Raw genomic sequence first — 11352 nt, 5'->3', positions numbered from 1 at the left:
CGGGGCTGCGCGTGCGCGGGAAGGGGTGGGTGTGCGCGCCGCAAAGCACGACGGGAGTTGTAGTCTTCGGTGCGGGGGGGGCGTGTCCCTGCACCAGGCATTGCCGGCGGCGGCGGTACAGGGTTGGAACTACACGCTCCAGCGCGCACCGCAGCAGCCAACACTTTAACCCTCTCCCCTCCTCTTCCACAGCGTTTAATGATTTGATTTCCTTACCGTTGTGTATAATGATAACGACAGTAACAATAATAATCCTCGCATTTGATATAGCGCTTTTCACGTCTTCTCGACGTCTCAAAGCGCTTCACAGCGTATACTGTAAGGTGAATTGACTGTATATTTGTGGGCGAATGTAATGACGAATGTACTTTGTAATGACCATTACTTACTGCATACTCACTCGCACTGAACCCCTACACCCCCCCCACCCCCACACCCCCCCATCGCACCATTTCCAGCCAGGCTCCACTGGTTTCCTATCACCGAACAAATCGATTTCAAAATCCTCGTACTTGTCTTCAAATCCCTTCACGCCTTGGCACCGCCCTACCTCTCCGACATACTTATTCCCCAACCCACTACCCATTGCCTCCACATAGTCTGCCGCTAAATCTCAGTCTCCCCGCTTGACACCTGTCAGCTTCTTCTCACCTGAGACACTGACCCTTTTGACCTGCGCAAGTCCCCACTCCATCTCATAGAGCCGGTGCAGAAGCTCGGTGTCAAACAAGGGATGTTCAACCTCTAACTGTCCTTCAAGCTTTCACTCAGCTATCCCCTGACCTCCACATAGGCCTACGACCTCCATACTCAATCGACTTGCTAAAAGTGTCATAAAAATGCTAAATCAGCCTCTGTACATGTGCAATAAAGAGCAGTCATTGTTGCCTCAGGAAAAATTTGATTGGCTGCTGGGGTAACCGGTAAGACTAGTCCTGTTCTAGCCCAACATTCACATACTAAATAAAATGTGAACAAAACACAAAATACTGCAGATGCTGGAAATCTGAAACAAAAACAGAAGTCGCTGGGAACAGTCAGCAGGTCAGGCAGCATCTATGGAGAAAGGAAAGTGAGTCAACATTTCGGGTCCACGACCCTTCGTTCAGAATGCAAGGTTCTGACGAAGGGTTTGTGGACCCGAAACGCTGACTCACATTTTTCTCCATAGATGCTGCCTGACCTGCTGCATGTTCCCAGTGACTTCTAAATAAAATGTGCGCGTGTCTGCCCCTCAAAACAGTCACTTCGCTTTGCATTTCTGTGAACCACTTTGAGATGTGCTCCCGACGTGAAAGGTGCTGCACCAAATGCAAGTACTGTATGATAGACTGTAGTTTAAATCTTGCAATGCCAATTATCTGCCATTAGAGGGCGAGCTAATTCCTTCTGTTTTCTGAGGCCCTCGTGTGGCGGCAACCTCACACTGCAACCTCGCTGTGCAACAGCTTACAGTACACTACACAGTAAAACAGTTTCAGAGGGCGGGTGCCCAAACAAGGTTGGGAGATTGTGGTTGGAGAGGGAGGTAGAAACAACAACAACAACAAGATTTCATGTAGGGAGCGCCTTTCACGTCGGGAGGACGTCCCAAGGCGCGGGACAGTTGGGTCGGGACCCGAGCATTGGGGGGGGAAATGGTCAAGGTGAGGGGAGGCAAGGGAGGGAGCGAGGAGGGGGGAAATGGTCAGGGTGAAGGATGGGAAGGGAAGGGAGGGAGCGAGGAGGGGGTAGAGAGTTGAGAGGGGAGCTGAAGGCACGGTCGAAGAAAAAGGTCTTGAGACCGGCCTTGAAGGAGGAAAGGGAGGAAGCGGCGAAGGCACTGGGGGATGGAGTTCCAGAGCCTAAGGGCTGAGAGGCTGAAGGCCACTGATGGTAGGGCGGTTAGGGCGGGGGATGTGGAGCAGACCGGACCCAGAGGAACGGAGGGTACGGGCAGGTAAGTAGGGGGATAGTAGGTCAGAGAGAAAGGAGGAAGGAGGAAGTTGACAGAGATATGTTTTTAGAAGGGTTTTGAAAGCAGAGAAGGAGAGTAGAAGGGAGGGAGGTATTGGGAGAAACTGTAGATAGCTGGGGGAAAGTATGCTTGCTCTTGATGACCAAAAAAAATTCATGTATTTCTTATATTTTATTTTTTCGTGTCCTCTTTCAAACCTGAATATGAATAACGGACTATTATTGACGGATCCTGTTCTTCTGAACATAGGGCACTATGTCAAATACAAGGATTATTATTATATTTGATGTTATTATATTTTTCTTACCCTCTGTTCATAGACGACTCTGGAGGCAATTTGAACCCGGGAACCCGAATATCAGATAATCTTCCATACAGCTGACTGGATGTGCAATGCTCTATGCTCGACCCTAGGCGAGTAGCGCGGCGCCCCTGCAATCTGAATATCCCACTGCAAGTTGCGTATCGCACTTAGCAGGAGTCACTACGCATGTTTCGGGGCTCCGTCTGCGGCGCCGGTCGTGGCCCGGCAACGCGAATACTCGCAAGCACGCCTCGTGCCCTGGCGTCAGATCTGTGCTATCGCGCACACGTTCCGGGGTGCGGCATGGACGTCATCGTTTGCCCGCCCACCGGCTGCCTGCGGACCCCGGAATCCGAATGACGAGGGCGCGACAGTCACGCCCGGCCGGAAGTATAGTGCGTTATGCAGGTTGCGTGGCGGGGCCTTTTTAAATTTAAAAGCGAGCGCTGGAGGCGGGGAAGGCGGGTAACGGGCTGAGGGGAAGGGAAAAAAAAAAATGGCGGAGGCTGTGGCCGACACCCGCAGACTCAACAGCGGACGCCAGGACTTGAACGACGCGTACGGGCCCCCCAGTAACTTCCTAGAAATCGACATCTTCAACCCGCATACTGTGGGCGTGGGGAGGAGCAAGTACACCACCTACGAGGTTCGCATGAAGGTGGGTGGCTGCGTGTTTCAGGTGCCCTCCCCTCCCCTGGGGAAGCCGGTGTAACTCCAGCCCGAGGCTTCGGCCGCGGCCTACCTGCTCAGTGCTGTTCGTCGCCCTCAGCGACCCCCCACTCCCCCTCCCCTCCCCGAACCCCCCCCTTCCCCCCCCACCGCCCGAGCGTTTGATTCCTTTCGCCGCAATGATTCGTGTGCGACGTTCAACCGTTGCTCGTCAGCCACAACACAGCTATTCACCTTAACCACAGGGGGGGCACTGATTTTTTTTATAAAAAAAAGTGTGGTTTTGCCAATGCGATGGGTTTTTTTTAAAAAAAATAACCTTTTGATTGTTATTTGGGTGTATTCGCAGTTCACGTGCCTTATATCCAGTGGTGTGCGCTGATGGCCCTTCTGATAAGTTTAATATTTGTCGCCAGGACCATGACAGACTGGGGTATTGCCTTCCCCGTCGCTCAATATCTGTAAGGATAAAGATTTCTCTCTCTTGCTGTGTTAAACTATGTTGTGGAGATAATCGATGTTGGTTTTAAGTGCGGGCTTTCCCTGGTGTGTTTGGCCTGCACCCTCCAGGAAATTGGGACGTTCTCTTCTTGGCTGTCACTGGTAGTCTTCTGCTGGTTGCTTATAAATACGCAATTATTACGGTTGCCTGGTTTACCTGATGTGCCCTTTTGAGTTGCTTGCTGATGTTATGCCTTTTTACTGTGGTGGTCCCTGCACTGATATTATTGGTATGGACTTGTTTAGCTGGTATGAGTCGGTGGGAGCACGCTGTACAAGAAGGTGCATAGATCTAACCACCTTGTGATACTTGGTGTTGTGTCTTATGGTTGTTGAACTTGGACAGTTGTGACTCAACAACTTGCATTTATATTGCGCCCTCCGTGCTGGGTGGCGTCTTAGTGCACTTAACAATGGTGGAGGCCAAGGCCGAGCTAGGGGGAGGAGGAAAGTGACTGTAGGTGCGGTCGAAAAGGAAGGTCTTCAGGCGTGACCTGAAGAAGTTGAAGGAGGGGCTGAGGCAAAGGGATTGAGGGAGGGAGTTCCAAAGTTTTGGGGCGTAGGGGCAGAAGGCGCAGCTGCCAATGGTGGAGTGGAGGATTCGGGGGACGCGGAGGAGGCACAACCCAGTAGAGTGGAGGCAGCGGGTACTGCTGTGGGGAGAGAGTAAGTTAGAGAGTTGGGGGTGCCAAGGAATGAAGGGATTTAAACACTAGAGTGAGGACTCCCTATGTCAGCAACTATTCATGATGTATTAGTTGACCCTAACTCTAGTCTGTGGCCACTTCCTTGTAAACTTGAAATGTATAAGTGTTGCTGTATGCCTTAGGGATCTAGAATGCATATTTTTAATATTGAAAATTGGCCACATAGCAAACATTAGGTGTGTGGTTTTATGTTGCGAAAGCTGTTTGCATTGTATTAGTGCTAATGCTGTCAAACTGTATTCTTAATGACCTCTGTGATCAGAGTGGCACAGGATCTGAAATGCTATGTTGGGATTTGGCTATTATGGTCATAATAGTCAAAATTGTACAATGAGAAAACTTTGCACTGTTTCTAATACTAATTGCTCTGTAAATTAAATATCCAGTGTGATGCTCCACCCAAAATGATGGGTGTAGATTCAGTTTGACCTTTAGTATAGATTGTGGGAAAGTCTGCAATTGAGTGATTGCAAATATATGTAGACCTGAGATAGAGGGTATTGCATTGTAATGACGTGCAATAAGAGTAGATATTTGTTTTAGTCACCACACTACCAGACTCTGGTCTGCTGTGCAGGCTAATGAGTGAAGAATAAAGCAAAACATATTGGAGGATTGTTGGTCAGGATATTATGAAAAAAATTCTTTTCCCACACTTATGGGTTATTTAACGTGCACCTGAACAGGCAGATGGACCTTGGTTTAATAGCAGTGAAAGTTAACTTTTTGATCCCTGCGGATGCTTTTGATTAACTGATATAGTAGGTCTTATGGTGAAGGGAATTTGATGCAACTTAGAAATGGATATCGTACTGAGTGCCACAGGATAGGTAGTGTGAGAGTGGTCTAAAATGGATACACAGTTTTTTTATGATGGGGAGAGTAACAGCATTCTTGCTACATTGCCAAAACTAACATTTTAAAGTGTTTGTTGGGATGCTCATTCAGCAACTGTGTTCCTGCCTGATCATGTTTCAGTCTTTACGTAGACTAACTTTGCTCCAGCACATTACTTACTGCATTAGCAATAAGTGTAAGGTCAGTGGAACTCACTTTGGTTCTGTGCTGGGAGGGAACACTCATTTAGTTATCTTGTGTTAGCATTGAGCACTCCATAGTAGAATGTAGAAGAAAAAGTGCTCAACTTCTGGGAATACCACATTAGGTGTTTATCAATTCCAACCAGTCATCTGGTTGCTGAACATTGAATACTTAGCAAAATTGTCTAGTACTCTGGTGCATTGCTAGGGGTGTGCTGCATTGTTGGAAATGCCATCGTTCAGATGAGCCATTAAACCAGATCCTGACTGCTGGCAAGATCTCATAGCACTATATTTTNAAAAAAGTTTCTCCTGGACAACAATTCCCAGATAAGAATTGGTCATTCAACTTGCAGCTGTTTGTGGAACATCGCTGTGTGCAAATTAGCTGCTTAGTTTGCCTACAAAATACGGAGTCACTACATTTTACAGTAAATCATGTGCAGCACTTTCAGATGTCTTCCTAAAATAAAGTGCTATCAAATGTAACAATTATAATAAATTTTGGCTTTTAATATGCACGAACTTCAGAATTGCACAAGATTCAACTTTGTATTCTGTCTTCTATTTACTGAGCAAACGTTTTTCTAAAAGAGCAAGTAACTGGCGTCCTCCAACCTAAAAACCTCTCAAATAGTGTTGAGTGGTTAGCTAATGTTTAAATGTCCAGTGCAAATACAATTCTCAATGATTAACTTGTTCTCTGTCTTTTGATAGATGTCCTCCCAATGTGAAAGGCACTATACAAATGTAATGTTGTTGTTGGTTGGAACTTCCAAAAGTGAAGTATCTCAATTTCCTAGTTGGAATCTATCAACAATCTGGTCATAGATTCAGCTTTGCCCTTGAGAAATGGAAATTTTGGGTATTCAACAACAACAAATTACATTTGTATAGCGTTTTTCACGTCAGGAGAGCGTCCCAAGGCGCTGGGCAGAGTCTTACGTTTAATCTATCAAACCTGGTTTGGGACTGTTTAATATGTTAGTATGATGTAGCATATTTATTTCTCCCCCCTAATTTGTTTCTTTGCTTAATGTTGCTCAGTCTGGTCTTGTATGTAAATAACCACTTACCTGAATATCCTAACAGCCTCCAGATGAAGGTGGATCCAACTACCTTTGTACAAGAATAATACCTCCATGTAATAAACCTTGTTTGGAAGTGCTTTTATTGGGTGTTAGATGTGACTAGCAAACATTTTTGTATATTACCCTAAACAATATGATTTGCTGCGACTATGTTTTTCTAATGAATTGCTCATGTGGCTTCTGAGCTTTTTTAAAAAAGAGCTATATAATGTATCTAAGTGACATTCTGTGAGTTTAAATACTATTTAAGTATTTTATTAATTGTTTTGCTGCTCTCGAACATGCATGCAGTGGTCAGTCTGCAGTAACTGTGTCCATCCAAGGTGAACTCCTTCAGGCAATAACAAGATTACATTTGTATAGCCTCTTTCATGTCGGAAGGATGTCTCAAGGAGCTGGACAGTGTACAGCATTTCAGACCTGAGCTGGGGTCAGGGAGGGGAAGGGGGGTCACAGATGGCATGGTTGAAGAGGGCTTTGAGGTGGGACTTGAAGGAGGCTAAAGAGGGGGTGAGGTGGGGTGATTGGGGGATGGAATTCCAGAGGCTGGGGGCAGAGTGGCCGAAGGCATGCCTCAGATGCTGTCTTCTCTGTAGCAGAGTTTATGCTACGATAGGCTACTTATGTCTCTGGATATACTCTTAACTAGCTGTGTGCACTTTAATCGTGGCTGGGGTTCCTTAAATGGCTATGCTGGAAAATATCCATCCATTGCAATATTGCCTCTATGCATTGATCTGTCATTGGTGAAAACTTCCATTCTTTCAATCCTGGAATGAATGATACCGTGAATAGGTGAAGTTGCCACCAAGCTAGGTTCTTGTATCTTAAATTTCTCAATATCTTGAATGATAAGGAAGACAGTTCATATTGTACTCGTCTCTGTCTCAACATTTCAACTGAGGTAGTTCTGCACCTGGGATAGCTGTTACGAGCGAAACAGGAAGTGGCCCTGAATCCTGGCTCAGTCAACTGCCCACAGCTGAGCAGGTTGTGAATGGAGAGGCCTGTAGACCAGGCTTCCAAGGGACATTGGCTCCTTCAACCCACGTGAAGTACCAGCAGTCTAACCTAAACCCAAAAGAAGGGAGGAAGTGGCTAAGTCCAGTATTGTAATACATGACTCAAATTTTAAATTATTCCTTGTTCCTGATGAGAAATATTTCTACATGTGCATAGTTCATAAAATATCTGGGACAGCAGGCAATTGTACTATAATCTTTTGTTTTCACTTCCATATACTTTCCTGCTTTTTCAAAATCTAGTCGTCATCAGTAAAGTAATCTTTATACTGTACATGGAAACCTTTTAATGGTTTTATTAATTGTAGCATTATCCTAATCTCAGTGATTTCCTTTTTCAGACAAATTTACCCATTTTTAAGCTCAAGGAATCCTGTGTGAAGAGACGATACAGTGACTTTGAGTGGTTAAAAAGTGAATTGGAGAGAGACAGTAAGGTAAGCTGGTATTTACTTTGTGTACGGAAGGGATTGGGGAGTTGGGTGGGGGGGTGGTATTGTGATGACCAAGCTTTTACCTCAGTATTGTTATGAGGTGGGGCTGATGCTAATATTGCAGTTTAAGATCGCACTAACATTTTTATCCATAACTATATATTGTTGACATGCTAAACAATGCATTTAAATTATATTTGGGTAGACTATTAGAACCCATTAATCCAAAAGTTTGTCAGGGGTAAAAGATGCAAGTAATCTCTATTGCTTCCACCTGCAGCAGCCTTCATAAAATTTCTACAAGTCCTTACTTGCTAAGGGGTTTAACTTTGCTTATTATGCATGTGAGTTAGGTAATGCATTCATTTTTAGGATTTTAAGAAGGGCTGAGTTGGAAAATATTCATTTTGTCTACAGTAAATGTTTTTTTAGTGACTTGAATGGTTGGCCCTAATCCAGGTTGGTAGCAGAATGGGGTGGTTATATTGGGATATGTCTGCAGGACGAAAATGAGGGAGGGTGCATATATTGTGCGTTATAGTCTCATTGGATTATCCATGTGATATGGCAGATGTGTAAATCACTGTAAATTGCTCTAAAGATGTTTTGGTTAACCCTGGCTCTTTGGGATTGACTTCTTGGAATGCATTGCTTTATAAATGGAGACTAAACTGGGCAGCAAACTGGCAGATCACCACATGTCAGTGTGTTGTCAGTCACTTGACTTATGATAATGGGGTGCCAGCCAAAGCAGCTTCCTTCCAGCGTGAAGGTAAACCTGAAGCAATGTTTTCATTTCACTTTGCAGTTGATGGTTTTGTGTCTATTCCAGATTGTTGTGCCACCTTTACCAGGAAAAGCTCTTACACGACAGCTTCCATTTAGAGGAGATGATGGAATTTATGATGAAGGTTTTATTGAAGAAAGAAGAGCAGGACTAGAACAGTTCATTAACAAGTAAATAGTCTTGTTTGTCGTGTTAGAAAGATGTTTGTTTTTTTTCTCTCTGGGTGGAAGACTATTCAGCTTATGTCTATGCTGGCTTGGCTTCCTTTTCTCTCTCTAGAAGTAGAAATAATCTCTCCCTATTGACCCTTCCAAAATGCCATATAATTTTAAAGATTTATCATGTTAGTGCTAGATTTCCACTTCACCCATCCGTTAGATATCTACTCATTGCCTTCATCGTGTTCTTTTTAAATGTTACTCAGGTATTTGTAATTCCCTCTTTAAATGTGGTTGTGACCTATGCTTTAAGACCCATTTGTATGGCATTCCATCCTATGTGTTCTCCTCATTTCTGTAGAAATGATTTATTTCATGCTCTTGATTTACCAATCAGTGAAAATGGGTCATCAGCCTGGCTCAGTTTGTAGTAGTCCAAAAGTTATGGGTTTAAGCCCTATATTGGGACTTTTCACATCTATTCAGTGCTGGAGGTAGCTGTCCTTCAGATTAGATGTTAAGGTTCTATCTGCTTGTTCAGGTGAATGTTAAGGATCCCATGCCACTATTCAAAAATACCTTGTTGAAGATCATTTGGCAGCTGGCAATGATTAGGCTTGTACAATGCATGCCAGCCTTTATTAGGGATCAATATGAAGGACCTTTGCCCACTAACCTTTGTCCCTTATTTCTCTGTCTAGAATTGCTGGTCATCCATTGGCTCAGAATGAGCGCTGCCTGCACATGTTCTTACAAGAGGAAACCATTGACAAGAATTATGTTCCTGGTAAAGTACGCCAGTAGTCTAGCACACTTGGTCTTCCCTTCATTCCCAACCTCCAGTGTGAATTACATTTATTTTTACACTAAAAACTATATATACTCTTGCTTTCATTCTTGTATTGTTTGTCAACCTTTCAAGACTAAACCATGCTGTTCTGACAGTATTAATGTGGCTTCTAACACCCATTTCTATTTATCTAAAAAGCTCCTTAACTTTAGAAATGACTACATTAAGACTCTACACGGGTTACTGCTGAATTGCTTGGATTTTTTTTTGAGAGCCCAGATACTATGTTCTGAATCACTGACCTGATTGTCTAAACTTCCTATTATTTCACCCCCTTCCCTCTCCCTGTGGTTGGAGGGGTAATGATTTAAGTTCAGCTCACAAATTGCCAGATAGTATCTGTTCCTAATTGTGTAAAATTTAAGTATGAACCGCCATTGTCCCGGTGTACAATCGTTGAGCTGTCCTGCAAATATATTAAAATGCTTCTGGTGAACAACTTGTCTGAAGACTCATTGAGACTAACTTGAATGAGTCTCTGAACATAATTGTGTTTGATCAGGGGAGAGGAGCGGTCATTTCCCCCCCCCCCCCCCCCCCCCCGACCCAGATCCTCACGATGTTGGTGTTTGCTCTACTCTGATGTACTACACAAATGGGATCATACTACACTCTAGAAGAACCATGAAAAGGACCAAGAGGAGAAACTCCTTGGACTAGACTAGTAGAGCTCTACAGTTTTAATAGTTGTCACAAGATTGTACTAATCTGGTGCTAATCCTTTAAATAGCATTGGTAAACTGTGAGCCATTATCAATGAAAGCTGTGTCTACAGCTGAGGTTGGACCCAAGCTTCACTTATTTTTGCAGTTTATACAATCGGCAAACCAAGTTCATCTATTTTAGGATTGTGCCCGGATTGTTCCTCTGCTTTGTTTTCAGACTTGGGATGTCTGGATTTCTGTCTGGTGAAAATGAACTGGGTATAGAAAATCAGATACCTGTTCAAAATATTTGGCAAATGATTCAGTTAACTGACTTTCTACTGTAGAAAGTATTATTGTCATATGCTGATGTAAATCTCAAACTTATTTGAATCTAAATTGGATGTAAATTCCACTGATAGAACCTGGGCAGGCTTCAGGAGAGGGCTGAATTTTCTTGGGTGGTGTCTAAGTGGTATTAGACTTGAGCTGAATAACTGGCCTAAATATGATGCTAAAGTCTCCGATTAACAATGCTGTAGGGAGCTCAGTGATAAGGGAATGGTTACGCTGGAAACGTCATGTGATTGTTTGGTATTTGAAGTGATTGTTATAGAATAGGCTGAAGTATTCCAGTCCTAAAATGACTTCAGTGCTGAATTTGGCTTGTCGTTCCCGGCCCTTAAATTGGGAGGGATATACAGTGAGAATGGACCTCTGAAGAAAACATATTTGTCAATGGTGAGTGCCCCCAAGTAACTGGTTCTATGACTTCTGCAGTAGATGCTTCTATGCTGGTTAGGCCTGGTGAGGCTGGTTCGATATAGTGCAGCTTTTTAGTGGGAAGTTTCCAGCTCAATCTCTTTGCCAACCAAGTTATTGGTAACTAACTTTACAGTGGCATCTTTTCCATTGATCACATCAGATCCTCTCTCCTGTATTTAGAATCTGTCAAAGGACTTACTGACACAGAAAATTACTGCTTCAAGGTAGTGTTTTATCTCCGAGCACTGTTCTGATATGGTGACTGACATTTGAAACTCCCATCACACATCATGACTGCGTTTTGACTGTGCTGCTCTGGGACAAACTTGTGCAGGGGAGAATAGGATTTATTTGTTGGAAAGAGAAGGGCTATTTATTGTACAGCACCGCACCCTCTAGGCTCATGTTGAAATGAAATTGGGA

The 11352-nt window shown here is 44.0% G+C and overlaps 1 protein-coding gene across 1 annotated transcript; it reads left to right on the top strand.

Moving 5' to 3' along the window:
• Positions 1-2747: 2747 nt before the first annotated feature.
• On the top strand, positions 2748-9954 carry snx12 (sorting nexin 12; the record flags this gene model as incomplete). The annotated part of the gene is given in 4 exon segments (NM_001292213.1): positions 2748-2919; positions 7633-7728; positions 8558-8682; positions 9372-9954. Coding segments are annotated over 4 exon segments (486 nt in total). The 3' UTR covers positions 9475-9954.
• Positions 9955-11352: the final 1398 nt, after the last annotated feature.

This window comes from Callorhinchus milii, unplaced genomic scaffold, assembly GCF_018977255.1.
Source record: "Callorhinchus milii isolate IMCB2004 unplaced genomic scaffold, IMCB_Cmil_1.0 Scaffold15, whole genome shotgun sequence".
In the NCBI taxonomy this organism is placed as follows: Eukaryota; Metazoa; Chordata; class Chondrichthyes; order Chimaeriformes; family Callorhinchidae; genus Callorhinchus; species Callorhinchus milii.
This window is presented reverse-complemented; position numbering and strand designations above follow the sequence as displayed.